At 37.9% G+C, this 18,449-nt stretch overlaps 1 protein-coding gene across 4 annotated transcripts; it reads right to left on the reverse strand.

The window, feature by feature from the left end:
• Positions 1-713: 713 nt before the first annotated feature.
• LOC128014356 (proton myo-inositol cotransporter-like) lies at positions 714-18,238 on the reverse strand. Of its 4 annotated transcripts, none has more exons than XM_052597920.1 (11): positions 18,070-18,238; positions 15,901-16,389; positions 15,673-15,832; positions 13,893-14,098; positions 13,450-13,558; positions 10,088-10,251; positions 9,873-9,993; positions 8,444-8,569; positions 6,231-6,349; positions 6,008-6,160; positions 714-1,913 (listed from the first exon to the last, which is right to left on the reverse strand). In XM_052597920.1, the coding sequence occupies exons 2-11, from the start codon at positions 16,361-16,363 to the stop codon at positions 1,699-1,701; spliced, it is 1,836 nt and encodes a 611-aa protein (XP_052453880.1). In that variant the 5' UTR covers positions 16,364-16,389; positions 18,070-18,238; the 3' UTR covers positions 714-1,698. The 4 variants fall into 4 exon arrangements, 3 of the variants coding, with proteins under 3 accessions (XP_052453880.1, XP_052453881.1, XP_052453882.1); XR_008183532.1 differs by having other exon boundaries at positions 1,764-1,913; positions 6,008-6,177; XM_052597921.1 differs by lacking the exon at positions 8,444-8,569.
• Between the last annotated feature and the right edge of the window lie 211 nt (positions 18,239-18,449).

Genomic DNA, 18,449 nt, shown 5'->3' on the forward strand with positions numbered 1-18,449 from the left:
ATGTTTTACAAGCTGAAGGGGGAAATCTCTCCACAGTAAGGGGGTCTGGGGCAGTGCACTGTAGTAAAAACGATCACGGTTTCCTTCAACTCAGTGCACTTCAGCAGGAACTGAGTGTGAGTGCTGCTAACAGAGGTGAAAGAGTTCAGTGTCCTGACCTCCGGCCAAACTGCAGTGTCCAGTTACTCGCTCTCACGTTACCAGAGTACAGGACACAGGACACTTTCTAACAGTGTACAGTACACTTCAGTTCCCCTCACCTCTGAGACACACTAGAGACACTAAACCAGGTCAAGTCACCCTGTGGATAAAAGACAAGTGCCTGCTAACTGTAGACATGTACAAATAAAATAACCCTTGCATGAAACCTTGTGGTCAATTTAAGCAAATTAAATAAAATCAGATTGAGTAAAATTAATATTTTTTTATAGTATTGTTTTAATTAATTAAAGTGTATCTTTAATGTAGATTATCGTGGACGTTTGTCTTTCGATTATATCAACTAAACTCTGAACACATGGAAGTCTCTCACGTGTTTAGCATTCAGTGGTGTGAAAATAACAATGATTCAGACATTCACAATATTTAGTGTGAAGAGTTGGTGGGTCAGTGCTCTGTTTGGGCTAAATGAGGGGTACAGAGGTCAAAGAGGGTCAGGTCGGGACGAGACTGAACGGAGCCGAGACCACCGAACTCTACAACAGACTCACACAACCATTCAGAAAGATTTATTCATCTGAAAATGTACAAATACAGCATTTATCAGCAGCAACTTCAACTTCACAGAGTCTTCTTGGGAACAATAGTTAAATCTTATTATGATTGACTGTGAGTATTATATTGAGAACACCAACACAAAGAAACAGCACGTAACGCACTGAATTAAACACCAGTGCTGTCAAACGATTAATCGCTTCCAAAATAATAGCTGTTGTTTACAAAATCTATGTGTACCGTGTACACACACACATGCATGTATATATTTTCAGATAAATATTATTTTTTTATATATTACATGTACTTATTTATAAATTATATGAATATATAGATATGTAAATATTTTCAAAATATGTACTGTGTGTGTGTGTATATGTACACAATTAATAAACACAGTACACACACATATTATACTAACAAAAACTATTTTGGATGCGATTAATCGCGATTAATCATTTGACAACAGCACAAGACACAGCATTTCTAAGTAGAAAGACTTTCCAATAATAGAAAACCTGTATAATTCGATCCAGGAACATGTTTAGCGTGTAGTACCAGAGTAAATGAAACACTAACAAATGATAAAGCTGTATTTAATCTTATTTGCCGCGATTATCACCGATACTGAAATTCTGCTCATTAAAAGATTAGTATCCGAATTTGAGAAAGATGATTGTACAGCTCTTATACGCGGTCTATTTGCTCAGTTTAATAAAGTTTATGCAGAGCACATATTTGGATAGCGATCTCACTTCCTGTTCTCGTGGATCCAGACAGCCTTTACTTAAGCAAACGCCACATTTGCCTATAACACTACTCATCTGTACATGTGCAAATATGATCACGGCAGAAATATCAGATGATATCTTGATGTTTATCAAGCATCAGTGTACTGATTTTAAAACATGAGTCAACAAGAACGTTGACTGTCTGGAATGAGAAGCACAGCATCCCCGCACCATGAATCATCTTCATCAGGGTCTATTCATCATCACTCAGGTCTTCATCAGAGCCGTAGTTTCCTCCGTTTACCCGGATGTACTGAACGCTGGGAGTGCCACCGGCTCCACAGCTGCACAGCTGTCTCCCGAACACAGACTCGATCTCCTCCAGACGCAGGCCCTTGGTCTCCGGCAGACAGCCCACCACAAACACGAAGCCCAGCAGAGCCAGACCGGAGTACAGGAAGAACGCACCTGGACAAAGCAGACATTCACAATCAAATTAATATAAAATAATCTCATTTTCAATAAACATATTTCTATAAATGGCCAAACTCTCTCAAATCAGCCTGCAAACCAGTTATGACCAGGCTGGAAAAACCAGCTCAGTCTGGTTTTTCAGCTTAGGGTTAGTGATTTGAACAAACGCCTAAACCTGTGCATTAAACTTTGGTGAGTGCAGCATCTGTTGTGCTATGGTTATAAATTATCCATGAACAACCACCTAAAACACCCCAGCAACCCCAAAACAACAGCCTATTAAACACTCAAGTGACCACTCTGAATTATTTAATAACTGCATAGTAGCTCACAAAAAACACTCCAAACACGTTAGGAACAATTCAGCCAGAAAAGCCTAACTCCCTAGCAACCGCAGAGCAACATGCTAGCAACCACCCACACACCCCATTCAAGTGCACAGCAACTACTCAAAATATCCTAATTGAATTAAATGACATCAAGCTTAAAACACTTTATTAACCACCCACCTAGAATGACCCTAATGCTACTATAGCAACCGCACAGAAGCACCTTATCAACCACTAAGAATATGCTACGAACCATCCAAAATGAAAACACCTAGAACTGAAACTGTAAAAACTGCATAGCAATCAGATCAACCAAGGAACCACAGAACCACTAGAACACCCTAGCAATTCCCATGCAACTGCAAAGCAAGCAGCCACCTGCACACATTATCAGCAGCATAGCAACTACTCAGCAACTGCATCACAACAACTTTAACAATGCCCAATCACAAAGCAACACCCTAGTAACCAGCCAAACACTCTAGCAACCACACTGTAGCACCATGTGAACAACTAAACCACTCAGGAGCACACAAGCAACAATCCATTACAACATAGAAAACTACATGGCAGCACCCACTAGGGGTGTATTGGTACATGTATTCGTACCGGACCGTTTCGGTACAGGGCTTTCGGTACGGTGCACGTGTGTACTGAATAGGGCTGTCAACGAATATTTTAAATTCGAATATGTATTCGAATAGTTTAAAAAAACGAATTTCGAATGTGAAAATTTATATTCAAATAAAAATAAAATGTGGAAAAAAACGGTAATAGAGCCGTGGTTGTCTGCTTCGAGCCTGAGGGTTCGGGGACAGGTCACAGGAGTCGCACTGTCTGGCACAGCATCACTGCTGAAAGTTGACGCGTCTTCATGGAAGATGGATGCAAGTGCAGAGCCCAACTCGACCGCAGCAGAGAAAATGAGGTAAAATTGTTGACCCGCGAGATAAAGTTGTATGCAAGCTATTTAAGATACAGTTAGCATACCATTCGACCACTAGCAACATGAGGTCACATCTCAAAAAAGTGCACCCAAATGAGCATGGCATAATGTGTGGAACTCCAGCTAAACAGTCACGTCTTGACACTTAACGTTACTTTGCATCGCCCGCCGCAAGCTCTTTGTCTGCAACACGACAAGAGGCCATGACGGATAAAATAATTTTGTTCATTTGTACGGACATAAGACCGATCAGCATCGCGGATGGGGCACGCTTCGGGGAGTTCTGTCAAGCAATTGATCCGAGGTTTGATTATTTATCGTTTCATGTCAAGGAAAAGTTCCATGTTTACCACAACACAGCTCGCTCGGAGCATTCAATGCCAGTTCTATCTGCTGTAAAACTTCAATTAATATTAATAATATTTGTTTCAATCACTGAATGAAGCCTGCTATATTTGGGACAACAGTCACGACCTTAAATTGCTCGCACAAAAATGTGTTTGTTCATTTAAACCGTTATGCTCAGAGAACGTGAGGATGAGAGAGTGTGAGGTCTGCAGTCTTGGCCATTAGTTGATTTCCTTGTTTTTGTAAGGTAATACGTTGTCATATATGTTTAAACTTAAATAGACTATTTATACAAGTAGTTATGTCTCTTTGTATTATTTTGGCCTGTTATTGACATAATGCACGTCATTGACAACATGCACAACCAGATGTTCGAATAGTTCGAATATTAGTGTATTTTTTAGAGGGAATATTCGAACGTAATTTTTTAGCAATTTTGACAGCCCTAGTACCGAATGACCGAATGCAATATTTTGTGTGCGGAACATAGGTACATTTTGTGTTTCCAAACAAACTTATTAAGTGGCAGAAGTCTCAGCGTTCAGGTCAAATCCCGCCCTGCAGCTGATTCTCAGGCCGGTGACACACTGGCTGCGTGGCGTGAACGTGGCGTTTCTGCTGCGTGTCAGTTGTGTGACAGCTGCTTCGTGTTTTCTGTGTCTTTACACACCAGAATCGTGCCTGGTGCGCTGCTGCTACTATAGGTGACATAGTGGGAGGCCGCCGAGGCGCAGACAGACCAGGATCTTGTCTTCACGACAACAACATCTATACTTCATGTTGAGCATAAATATAAAGCCTACTGTTAAAGGACACCATCAACAGTATTGACAGCAAAATAGACTGTTTGACAGGTGCAATATTCCAGTGTGTCACCAGCCTAATGTTTTCAAAAGGCATCACGCGAGTGTGAACATCACTACAACTAGGAAAAAAACGATTGTAATTCAAACGCAGCTCCTTGTCGGCATTTAAACCGACCTTTGCTCTTAACTCTGATCGGTCCAACGCAATAACGAAATCTGAGCAGGTCTAAAAACTGAGACTGTTGATGCTGCACTTTACACTTTGGAAAAGTTATATATATTTTTTAAATATGAGCAGGCCTACAAGCTGTGATTGGTAATTCTGCACTGTAATCGTAGTTATTTATTTATATTTTTCATTATATTTTATTATATGATATTGATTTAAAACTGAGAGTATTTTATTTAGTGGAGAACTTTGCAGCAGTATTTTATTTCTTATTCTTTTATTTTATATATATATATATATATATATTATTTAAAAAGTATTTTAAAAAATTGTAAACAAATTGTTAAAAAAAGTTTATAGTAATAAACAACCTGCAGTTTAATGTTTGCATTTCTTTCCCTTACTGTACCGAAAATGAACCGAACCGTGACTTTAAAACTGAGATACATACCGAACCTTGCTTTTGCGTACCGTTACACCCCTAGCAACATATAATAACTCCCTAGCAACCACAAAGCAACATGCTAGAAATCCCCCAAACAAACATGAGCTGCATAGCAACTACCCAGACAACCTTGAAACTCCAACATGTTTATAAATACTCAGAACACCTTAATAACCTTAAAAGTGCCTGACAAACACACAGGACACCCTAACAACGACAAAATAATGCTCTAGCAACCTCCCAAGCCAACCCAGCAACCACATAACAACATGCATTTAAGCGAACCTAACAATGCCCTGGAAACCACACAAAATACCCAAGCAACCACCCAGAACAATTTCAACACTGCATAACAGGACACCCCGCCCCGTCCCCCAAAAATAAAAAATAAAAGACACAAAAAACAACCTGTGCTACAACCAATACATCCAAATCCCTGAAATATGATCCATCAGAGCGTATACCACAATTGCGCCCCATCAGCAAAAGGTTGTTGTTATATTAATGTTTTATACTCTTTTATTTGCAGTGTGTTTTGTGCTTTGTGTAGCTCAGTTGGTAGATTATTGTGTTATACCTTGATATACCTACAAACTACCTATATGGTCGTTTTTTGTTGGAGGACACGCTCCAAAAAAACATTGTAACAACTCTAGAATAGCCTAGCAAACTTCCCTAGCAACTACATAGCACCAAAAAAAAACTGAATAGCAACATATACCTAACACCTTAGCAACCGAAACCAACAACAACACCCTAGCAACCACATAATTCCCTAGCAACTGCAAAGCAACATGAAACAATCACATGAACACCCATCAACTGCTTAGCAACTACCCCGAACAACCTAGCAACTGCACGACTTAAATGCATACTTAAAAGAACCACCTGACTAGAACAACGTCAACTTTAAAACAACACTGTAGCAACCACCCAAACACCATATCGACTGCACAGCTACACAGAACAACCTACAACTGGTGGAATCTGTGTAGCACATAAACTCTGTTACAGTGTTCAGGGTCGTGTGTGTACTGTGTTGTACCGTAGTATGTCAGGTACTGGGCCACATGAAGGAAGGTCAGAGACACGAGGACGTTACAGATCCAGTTGACCCCGGCAGAGCAGGCGTTCCCTGTGCTCCGAGCCCACAGCGGATAGATCTCAGAGTTCACCGTCCACGGCATAGGACCCATACCTGCTCCAACACACAACCTGACATCAGGCTTTATGATCATTAACATCCACTGAACTGAGAAAACTCTCACCTGGAGCAAAGAAGGCCAGATACAGAACGAGACCCAGCAGAACAATCCAGGAGTAAGATGTTGGGCAATAGTTATAGGCCCAGAATACACCTGCACTCTCCTGGGTGCCATTGGAACACCTCAATAAGACATGAACAAGACAAGACTTAATCAAGCGCTTAGCTTAGCATTCACATTTAGTTCACATTTTTAATTAATGATATGCAAATGTGCAAATTCAAAATACTGGAGAGAGTTGTTTCTCCCTCCACCTCCTCCTCATACTTGACACTCATGAGGGTTGCCAGATTGAGGACATGTTACAGAACCGAGTGCAAATGACAATGAAGACAACACAACTTTGTTCGTTAGCTGGCTTCAATGGCTGCAATATGCTGTGATTTTTGCCAACTGGCAACCCGGGGGTGTCTCAATATTATTAAAAAAATTGGCACTCAGACTAAAACACATTTCAAAGCAGAATAACTGGATATAGTATTGTTTCTCAGGGAAACAAGAATGTGAACGTGTTTCCTAAATATCTGAAAACGTATTATGGTAATTTTATGCTTTAATACAGTTGAAAAATTCCATACAGAGCCTTTAAATGCAACTAGCTGAACTTGAGAGTGTTTGTTTTTACCTTCTTAATTAGTTTAAATACATTTATAATTGTATATGTGTAATGATGAAGTAAATAAATGTCATTTCAAAACTGTACTTTAAAGCATGACAAAAGATTATAAAAACAATGATTTAACTTCTTTAAAGAGCAGGTCATATGGGATTTGGAAAAATATTTGTTTTGCTTTTTGTAACATAGCTATTGACAAAGTTGCTAATCAAAAAAGTGCATGATAAATAAATATACTGTCTCTGAAAAGAGAAGAACTGACTCTGAACCCCCTTAATGAGACATCATAGTTTCAAATCTGTGGTTCTACTTGTAACAATTATACGTTAATAGGTAACACATTTGTATAATAAATTACCCGCCTGTTCGCAAAATACTAACACTAGTCGAGAAGACACTGAATTCTACGCTGTCAAAGCAAGTTTGTTTTATTTTCATTGCTGAAAGATCATGATGTGAAGAATCAGTGTTTACAATTTTTTTTTTCACGATACCACAGCAATACAATTCCAACCTTCTGTTGTGTGCTCCTGATTTTACAGAGGACTGCTTCTCAAATTTTGTTGATTTCAATGTGGGATTTGCTAAACACTTGTCCATGAAAGATAAGTCCGTACCTATTACTTATTAAGGTAGAAACACAACCTGTACGTACAATTGATACGTTATGTGTAGATTTTCAATCGAGAGCTCAAAATATCAATTGCTAATATGTGATGTATACCCAGCACAGCTTTAGATTTTTCAGGTAAACCACGATTTACGACTGTCTTACTAAAATAGTTCTGATAATTTGCTGTAAACCCACTATTTCCTATAAATGTGTCAGTTAATGTAGACTGTTGTTGTAATAATAAAGTAGACGTATTCTGGTTTACAAACTACCGTATTTTACGGACTGTAAGTCACACTGCTTTTCATAGTTTGGCTGGTTTTGCGACTTCTAGTCAGCTGCGACTTATTTATAAAAATTAATTTGACATGAACCAAGAGAAAACATTACCTCTCGCCCTCTTGCGGCCGTAGACGGTAATGTTTTCTCTTGGTTCTAAATAAATGCAACTTATAGTCCAGTGCGACTTATATTTGTTTTTTTCCTCGTCATTACATATTTTTGGACTGATGCGACTTATACTTAGGTGCGACTTATAGTCCGAAAAATACGGTACATTGTTTCATCAGTTAGACACATTAGCACTCAGCTAACGTATCAACCATTATTGTTTTAAGTGTTTACAGTGTTAAACATGAGCTGTGGGCACGATTCGCTTGCAAAAATGTTAAACTAATTGTTTTTTATGTCATTATTTTAAGAACGGATTGGAGCACTATATAATTGTTTAATGTTTGATTTGCTCACGTACTCCTCTCTGTACCAATCCCAACAGACTTGGCCACCTGACCAATCAGAGCAGAGTAGGCTAATGGCAGGGATGGGGTTTACAGACCATAAGCTCAGAACTACTTCGAACGAATTTCATTAATATGATTATTTACCGTTCTAAATACACTTTTAAAACTTGAAGTACAGCACAAGTGCACATTCAGTACAATAGTCTTTTTCACAAGGCCAGAGACTTGCATACATTAGAGGTATTACCTTCCCACTGCAGCTGCTTCAGTGTTTGCTGTGTCCACAGGTATGCATGACGACTCAACCACGGCTGTGCCATTCGTACCATAACAAAAACCACAATCTGGATTCAACATGCAGGATTCACAGAACCTTTCATGTACAGACAGAAAAACAAACTCCAGTCACACTAGTGCACTAGATTTATAAATGTCAAGTAGTGGTCGACCGATATATTACCAAGGCCGATATATCGGCCGATATTTGCCATTTTTTCAAATATCGCCATTGGCCGATAAGTTTTTCTGACTTTTATTTTGATGGCACTGAGAGCGGCAGTGCCTGAGCGCACACAATTCTCACTCACTCTCGTTCGTCGTCATTAACAGGAATTAATGTATACAGGAAGTATTATAACGATTTATTTTATATTAGGCATATTAGTAATAGAAAGGCAAATATTACAATACTTTCTTGTTTGCTGTCAGTATTAAACAAATATGCATTTATATAATTTAAACAAATCTTTGATTGACTGATGAACATTTCACAAACCTTGCAAAAAAATAAAAAATGATTGCGTGTTCTCTGTGACTTGTGATTTCAAATTATGCTGCACTTTATGCATTTGCCCACTGCTATATTCATGTCATTTTCTCTGTGTGCTGTATGTAAAATGAGTGTTACCCTGGCTTTATTTGAAAAATATGATTCCCAGTGCACATAAACTTCTCAGAATACTGAGTGCCCTGTTGGTTAGTGATTCGTTATTTTTATTAAAAAAAATACAAAAATAATTGTATTAAACATTTATTTGTGAAAAATACTGTCATCTAAAGTATAAGGATGTTTCTTTTACACATATTTTTATTTCTTAAATCAAATGATTTCAAATTTATTTAATATTAATAATAAGAATAAAAATTATATCGGCTATCGGCCACCCTGCTTTCCAAAATGTTGGCATCGGCTGTCAAAAAACATACATCACCAGTATAAAGATTATATTATCATTACTCACCATAAAACTGTATGACTTCGTAAACCATGACGGCATTTAAATTTTGGGGTGGAATATCCCTTTAAGTGCTAATATACAGTAAGCTTCTGTAAAAACCACAAGCAAATGTGATTTAATTTTTTTTAAATTAATTAATACTGTAACTCCTGCTAAATAACTACACTACCCATAATCCTGAAAAGAGCTCCACCAATCAGAGAAGTTGTTGCTACCACATGAATGAAAAGCACTCAGTGGCATGTTCCCTTTCAGAAGTATTGTAGATGATATAATTAAGTTTCTTACACTCTCAAACTACTTTTATATTTGTACTTGAATAATCTGAGGTTATCTTCAAATATATTGTATCGTATTTTTTTTTTCTTATTTGCATAAAACTTTTTCTGGCACAATCCAAAAGGTCAATCTAGTCTACAAAAAAAAAAAAAAACTCACCCATATGTAATGCATGTGGAGTTGTGGAGGGAGGGGTCATTGGGGTGAAAGGTCACGGGTGGAGAGGCCTGAGCCGAGAGCAGGAAACCCGCAGCGAGAACCATCAGACTTACAGCAGTACCTGAGTGATTCACAGCAAAGCCATTACAATATTACTGTACATACTTCAGTCTGTTAGTGTGCACCTGTGTCTATGGCTGCGTCTGAATCTTCACCTAGTATGCTTCCCAGAGTCAGTTTCCTGCGGCCCACCTTCTCCACGAGCCACACACCTAGTAGAGTAAACAGGAAGTTGGTGAAGGCTGTGGCAGAAGCCAGCCAGATGGCCATCTGATCGTCCTGTACTCCAGACATCTGCAGTATGGTGGCACTGTAGTACCTGCAGTGTTCAGAGAGATCATTCATTTCATTCAAATAGACAGTACTGTTATATAATTGGTAATGGAGTCCTAGGTAATGCTAAAATGGCCACCAGTGCCACCACACTACCCCTGCTGTTCCCGCAGTGTGGATAATGTGCACAGAACGCTTTCTACTTTTGAAAGATTACACCGTTGCATATTGTTTCACATACTATTAGGGATGTCAACGATTAATCGATGATCGATTAATTGTCGATAAGAGATGCAATCGATTAAGGCTATCGATGGTCGGTTAACCGATTCAATGTTGGGCTGCGTGCGGCTCATGCGCACTCAACACGTGCGAGCGGCTGTGAGTGACGGTGACGATATATAAAAGCATCATCATTCATTCACAATGTACAAATTAAGCTTTTAATGTGATTTAAACTTTAAAGTACATTAAAATAGAAACAACATAAAAGTTCTTCAACATTGAATGCAATAGAAATGTAGTTACTAATCATTTCATCAGATAACTGTTTTATATCGTGCGCTTTGCAGGGCTGCGCTTTGCAGGGCTGCGGGACACAGTGACAGGACAGGTAGTCTATTCATTCCTACAACTTGTTAATTCATTCCTACGAATTATTAATGTGGCAATTGTCCATGTTTCATTCATTTTGTTCCCTAAATAACCCATGATTTAAGTGAAATAAGGGAACAAATTAATAAATCGAACGAATTCTTAATTCATGAAATCTTTAATTTCCCTTCCCATGTTTACCACAGTAAGAGATGCGAAAACAGTTATTAAAAGCGAAAGATAATAAAATAAACCTGGGAAATTAGAGGGTTAGACTATGAAGATTTAGGAAAAGAAACAATGCCTAAATATAGCTACTGAATTTGTGGAAATTCGTGACCAACCGGCAAACCAGAACAAAGCCGCGTAAATGAAGACTATGGGGTCCAAAAGCATGGTCGTGATCTAACATTTTCCAGTTAACCTATTATTCCTCTAATAAACAAAGCTTTTATACCACACTTGTCATAATCAGATCTTATCATTTCTAAATAAATAATTGCTGGATTCAAAACAGCGATTAATAGGCGCTGTGACCGACATAATCCTGGAGCATTCAGTTTAAATAGACCGGAGTATACCGGTCCACTCTGCTGTTATGCCAAGGACGTTTTTGCTCATATGAAGAGGATCATCTTTTCCGTCTATATGCGAATGCGTGTTAAGTACAAGCCTAGTTTACATTATAAATAATAGTTTAACATTCAAATACATTGCGAATATGGAAACATTTCGATTTGTGCCGAATGAGACATGAGCAATAACCTCCAAATAAATCTAGCCAAAGCCGCGCTCGCTCATCCTCGTCTGCACGCATGCACTGTCACGATCTAATGATTTTAATGATTACGGATTTTTAAAAATCTGACATTTTCTAGGACAGAATCCAGCAGGATCAAATTAATGTGAGCAACTGTGTTTTGGTGCAGCAGCGCCGATGTAGTTCACTTAATGTGCAGCGCAGTCACACGCGCTCCACATTTCGGATAATTTTATACAATAATGTCAGTTGAAAACATTGCAATTGTGCTTTAAAATACAACAACGAGCACCACAAAACCATTTAAAGATGCGCGTTCAGCGTTCTCCGTGCGGGATTGGAAACTGTCAACAAAGTAAAATGACCTCAAAAGTATGGCGCGCTCTCTTCATTTTATCAAATGATCATAATCGCATCTATTCATTTTATAATCCTGCTACTAGCATTTTATTCAGACTAAAACCTCTTTAATTCAAGTGAGAAAGCGTTTTGTGTGTGTGTGTGGGGCTTTTGCACATCCTGTCATACCGCTGACTGCGTGCCTGCAATAGACGCATTTTGCAGTATTATGGTTAACGATTAATCGATTAATTGATCGTTAATTTAAACGACGATCGATCATGGAAATAATCGAAATTTGACATCCCTACATACTATTCTGAAGTGAGAATGCAGTATACTATGGAAGCTTGCAACTTTTGATCTTATAATTCTGACTTTTTCTCTGAATTATGGATTAATGTATCATAACTGCACGTTTTTATTGAGGGCTCATCTTTCGATTTGTTTATTCAAGGTATTTTACTTTATTGGACTTCATCCAAACTCTGACATTTGTCTTGCAATTATGAGTTTTTTTTTACAATTCTGAAAACTGCCAGAAAAAAAAGTCAGAACGGTGAGAATAAGTTTACATCTGTTTTAATTGCAACGGTAATTGCAACTTTTTCTTACAATTCAGTTTTTTAGGCATGTATTTGCGAGTAAATGCAACGTTTGTTTTTCTCATGATCCAGACTTTTTTTTCTTGCAATTATGAGTTTGTATCTTGGAATTCTTACAATTATGACACCTGTGGGGGAAAAAAAGTAATTATTTTGTAATTCTGTTTTTGTTTCCAACACAGAAAAATATCAAGGTAATTGCAACTTTTTTCCCCTCACAGTTCTCACAACTGCCTTTTCTTAGAATTTTCTTCTTAGAACTTCTTAGAATTTCTTCAAGTTTATATATCTCACAATTCTGACCTTTTTTCCTGAGAATTGTGAGAAAAGTGTCAGTATTGTAAAATAAAAAGCAAATTTTGTATTATACTGTAGCCTTCAATTCACACCAAGGATGATGATGCTAATAATAACGTTCACTAGTGATGCACTGATTGGATTTTTTTGGCCGATGCTAATACTGATTTTAACAATAACTGTCTGATTTCAATACCGATATTTGTCACTTCCTTTTTTAACTTTCATCATTAAAACAGATTACTGTTTTCATCATGTTTTACATGAGAAAAGTTAAAAACCATATACACTACATTACGATATACTACCTAGTTTATTGCTGACGGCATTAAATTGTTAAAAATTGACAGCCGATATATCGGTGCATCTCCAATAATAACTATATCACTTTCAGAATTATTTTTCCAGCTGATGAATGATAAAAACACTGAAATCCAGCCAGAATCCATCCTGCTTTAAAGAGCTACAGCATTTAAAATAGCAAAAGTTCTAACATGAATAAGTTATGACATGATAACGACAGCAGTTATGATAAAGAGAATGTTATTGTGTCGTGTTGTGGACACTAATATAATTGACGTTAAATGTATTGTTCTTCAGTCATATTACCAGGGAGTCAACTGGACTCAAATGCTCTGGAGGAACTTACATGACCGTGTTGATTCCCGCGAGCTGCTGGAACATCTGTAGGCCACAACCCACGATCAGAGCACGCCGCGCTGGAGCGAACGTCAGGATACGCCACAACACTGGACCCTCTATAAGATAATCAATCAGTCAATCAGGGAAAACTAGATCATCATTTATACAGACATCATATAGTGTACTCCAGGGGTGCAGTTTCGACAAGTTAACTTCATTTCTAGTAATTCATGATTACTTGATTTTTATAAAAAAAAAATAATTGTGATTCTGTTTCATCAATGACAAATTTCCTCGCAAAAGAACAATAAAGAACAATAAGGTTGTTGTTTTTTTAAGGTTGTACACTATATTTTATTCCTCGTTTCTTGGATATCCCTCTACTAAAAAAAGCTTATATCTGACCTTGAAAAGCAACTGAAATATTCCCAGGTTTCTGGATGATCTCACCTCCAGCATCAATCTTCTCCTCCTCAATGCTGCGCCGTATGCTTTCATACTCTTCATCCACATTGTCACCGCCGCGGATTCGACTGAGCACCAGCCGAGCATTCTGGGTATCTCCTTTCTGCAGGAGCCAGCGAGGACTCTCTGGGAGGAAGAGGAAGCCCAGGAACTGAAGCGCAGCAGGAACAACTGACAACCCCAACATATACCTATACACCAACACAGAGATGATTACAAAAACCAAGTTCTTATGAAAAACTTTTTTTCTCATTTTTATTTCACATTCTTTACGTTTCCTGTGAAATGTCTGAATATTACCATGTTTTTTATTATAAATTTTTTTATAATATGTAACCATGGACCACAAAACCAGTCTCAAGTAGCAGGGTTATATTCGTAGCAATAGCCAAAAACACACTATATTGGTAAAAATGTAAGATTTTTCTTTTACGGCAAAAAATCGTTAGGATATTAAGTGCCCTATTTTATCGATCTAAATGTAAAGTGTAAAGCGCGCGGTGCAGGTGCACTCAGGGCGCGTCCAAATCCACTTTTGCTATTTTAACGAAGGATAAACGGTTGGCGCGCCCGGGAGCATGGTCTAAACGGGTTGTCCCTATTGTAGAGTAATGGGTGTTTTTTGGGCGTAACATGCAATAAACCAATCAGAGTCTCATCTTCCATTACCTTTTAGAGCCAGTTGCGCTTTTTAATTAGTAATATCCATTGCTAAGAACTTGGTTTGGGCAACTTAAAGGTGATTTTCTCAATATTTAGATTTAGGTTTTTTTGCACCCACAGATTCCAGATTTTCAAATAGTTGTTCCTCGGCCAAAATTTCCTATTTTTATACCCATTTCTTGTTTTCAGATGATGTATAAATCTGTATAAATGTTTAAACCTGTGACCCTTATGACAAGTTTTGTGGTCATCTGTCACATATTTCTATTTCTAGTTTTATATGATGGTTTTATATATATTTAGGCATAATTATTATGTATGTAATATACGCAATATATTTATATTGCTATATAGTAGTTGCCAGGGTATTATTATGCAGTAGCTGATGTGTTCTGACAATAACTGTTGTTTTAATATTATATACATATTATTGTATATACTGTCTGTATATTTAACACAGTCACTCAGAAAAGTAATAGCACCAGTGTTTTCAATGTAAACTAAAACTAAAATCATTAGAATTGTTTTTGTTAATTGAAATAATGCTGGGATAAAGTAAAATATAAATGGATGAAATGATAAAATAGATGAAAACTTTAATTAAAATTAAAAATGGTGCTTTGAAAAAAGCAATGTCATAAAATAAGTTATAAAACTATTACAATTTACAACAAAAAACTCATATATAAAAAGACAAAAGCACGAAACATTAAAACATTTAAATTTGTGTAAATTTAAATAAAAACTGAGTATAAAAGCTAATTCAAAATATCAATAAATGTATTGTGTTAGAAATAACACTAACACATGTCTCGCCAAGCAGCAAGAGCCACTGGATTCACTGTATTAATATTGACTAGTTATTAAAAACTATTTGCATATATATTTCTTTAATGCTAAACTATTGATTAATTTATTAATTTATTTGTATGTTTAATTAATAAAAGTTTTATAATTTTTTTCTATTACAGATTTTACTGGGTTGCAGGCAGCATCAGTATAAACAATTCACATCTTATGGGTGACAAACATATAACAGATGCACAATAAAATCATAAATTTTTTATTTTTATTAAGACAGATTTAAGAGGTAAGACTTCACCTCCAGCCGTCATGGGGCAGGTAGCTGAAGGCCCCGTCCACCACGCTAGCTACGAACTGCCCTCCGGTGATAAACAGGGTGTTAATGGTGACCAGCTGACCTCGGAGTTCAGAAGGTGACACCTCAGCGATGTAGACCGGCACGGTCATAGACGCAATCCCTAAAAAACATACAAAACCGATAAGACAAGCAAACTGAACTCAAATAGTTTTACTCTACATAACTTACCTATCCCGAGCCCAACCGTGAGCCTCCCACACAGAAGAACCTCTTTGTTGTGTGCGACGCTCAGGATGATTCCTCCAGCAGAGAAGATGAAGCTGGCGAGCAGTATACAGACTCTCCGGCCGTAAAGCCCGTTGAGATACCCTCCAGCCAGAGAGGAAACGGCCGCAGCGCCAACAGTGATGGACACCAGCAGCTCCTGCCATAAAGAGCTGAGGTTCATCTCCCTCTTGAGCAGCAGCATGGCTCCAGACACCACTCCTGTGTCATAGCCAAACAGGAACCCACCCAGAGCCGAGAAGAAGGCCAGGGTGTAGACGAAACATGGCGAGCCGCGCTGGACAGAGCGGGTCTGACGCGTGGACGTGGACGAGTCATGTTCTCGGTCGCTGGCCTGGACATCAGACGGCGTCTTTATCAAGCTCCTCTCGTCCTCAACTCTCCTGTCAACTATCAGCTCCTCCATTCTCCACAGCTTACGCACATTGTCTCCTAAATCACAAAGGAAACACCTTGAAATCATCACATGATCAACATTAACAAAAGCCATGAAACCCAACACACCTCAAACCATAACACAGAGAAACATCTACAAATCAAATCACATTCATTCTTTAAATGACTAGAGATTTTTATGAGGTATTCGTTTATAACACATGTACTGTACAGCAAATGTAATCAGATTTTTGTTTGAAATACCATACAAACACTAGGTTATTGTGATTCGCGAGCGCAGTTGTTCTCTTGAACCGATTCTAGGTAATGGTTCAGTTGAACCGATTTGCTTGTATGTTTGTGAAGGACACGTTTTGCATTATCTGTACAACGTATTTTAACAAATCGTGGTGGAATACAGGGTTTTTAACACATAGACACGATTAAATGCCACACGGAGGACGTTTGTTAACTGAGCACCATAAACCAGTGAATCACTTTTGGATTCTGATCGCTGAAAAGAACCATTCGAACGAACCGATTCGCTGAAATGAATTAGACTTTTCGGGTCCACACCACAGACCCCTACTATAATAAAAGAGACTCTACGCTGCGCCTGCGAGCTTGCAGAATCACCTTAGTGTGTCGTACAGTGTCAAACGTTTCATCTGTAAACGCAGAGATAGCTCGAGCTTCTGTAGGCTATGCCATAGCTGTCAACATTGAACATTGAAAATAAGGGACATTTCCCGGAATCCATCCCCAAAATAAGGGATTTTTTTTTTTACACGATTCTTATCCACAAACTAAAAAAAAAAAAAAAAAGCACTAATCATTAACAATCTAAAGAGTTTATAACTACACAATATATATTAAAGAATGACAGACCAATTGATATGTTAAAAGTGATTTATTTATGAACAAGGTAATATTAATAATAATTTAATATTAATAATAATTTTGTGCTGAGAAACGTCGTTTTTCCTGACAACGACTAATTTTGCAGTAGGCATAATTTGGACCTACATGGCTGCTTGTCAGGTAGTGGAAGGTGGATCCCCATTTACTCAAATATCGGCATAATTTTGGTTGGTGATTAATTCAGTGATTTTGGCATTCGGTGTCCTAATCCATCATCGCATATCACACTCATCTACTCTCTCGAAGTTCACTTCCCGCTACTTTTTCCCTCTTCCTCCCGCACGCTGGCGCCGCTGCAACATCTTCTTCTTCGATGGTAGCCTAAGCTACTGCCACCTGCTGTACTGGAGGTAAAGCAACCCAAGTGCAAGCCACTTCACAGACACAGATAGATGCGTGTTCTGAGTTAACACATAGTGTAAAATTACGGGATATTTTACGGGAAAATACTAAAACGGGAAGACAGCGGGAAAAGACCTAAAATACGTGAGAAACCCGGAAAAAACGGGAGGGTTGACAGCTATGGGCTATGCATGTATTAGCTACAAAAAAATAGCCTTCATTGAAACTTAAAAAAGTTTCGCGAAATACATTTTCCGTTTAGATTAATGATTTTGAAAGCTGTTTTTATTTTTATATTCATATTTTTATAATACTGACTGATAAAACATGAAAATGCACAACTTACTATATGCACAAATCTTCTGTAGCCACAGCTAACGCGTTTTAAAAATGAACAATACGTGCCTCGTTACCTATGCACGTGAATGGCTTAAAATAGGTATATTTGCGTTCTCATTTTGTAACCTAACTTACCAGCAAGACTCTTTTCTCCGTGCCCCTGCTTTGACAAGACACTCACTCAATCCTCTTCTCTTGTTTTCACTCTGTTGTGCTCGAACAGGAAGTTTTTGGGAATTGTTGCAGTCATATGATTCATAACGCAGCGCCGATCTTCAGCCTCGTGCATGATCGAGATTTCCAGCAGGTTTTGCCATTCGACTTTCTTTATACTGTGGAAATCAAAAGAGTTCTTTAGAAGAATGTCCATGCTGTTCGTTTCCATATAATGAACATGAATAGGGACTGAGACAATGATTTGAAAAAAAAAAATCATTTAAAATACCATGTGCATGTCTGTGCACAGTTCATGAATCATTATTCATGATAAATTAATATAATAAATAATTCTTAAT

The sequence above is a fragment of the Carassius gibelio genome, chromosome B25, assembly GCF_023724105.1.
Source record: "Carassius gibelio isolate Cgi1373 ecotype wild population from Czech Republic chromosome B25, carGib1.2-hapl.c, whole genome shotgun sequence".
NCBI lineage: Eukaryota > Metazoa > Chordata > Actinopteri > Cypriniformes > Cyprinidae > Carassius > Carassius gibelio.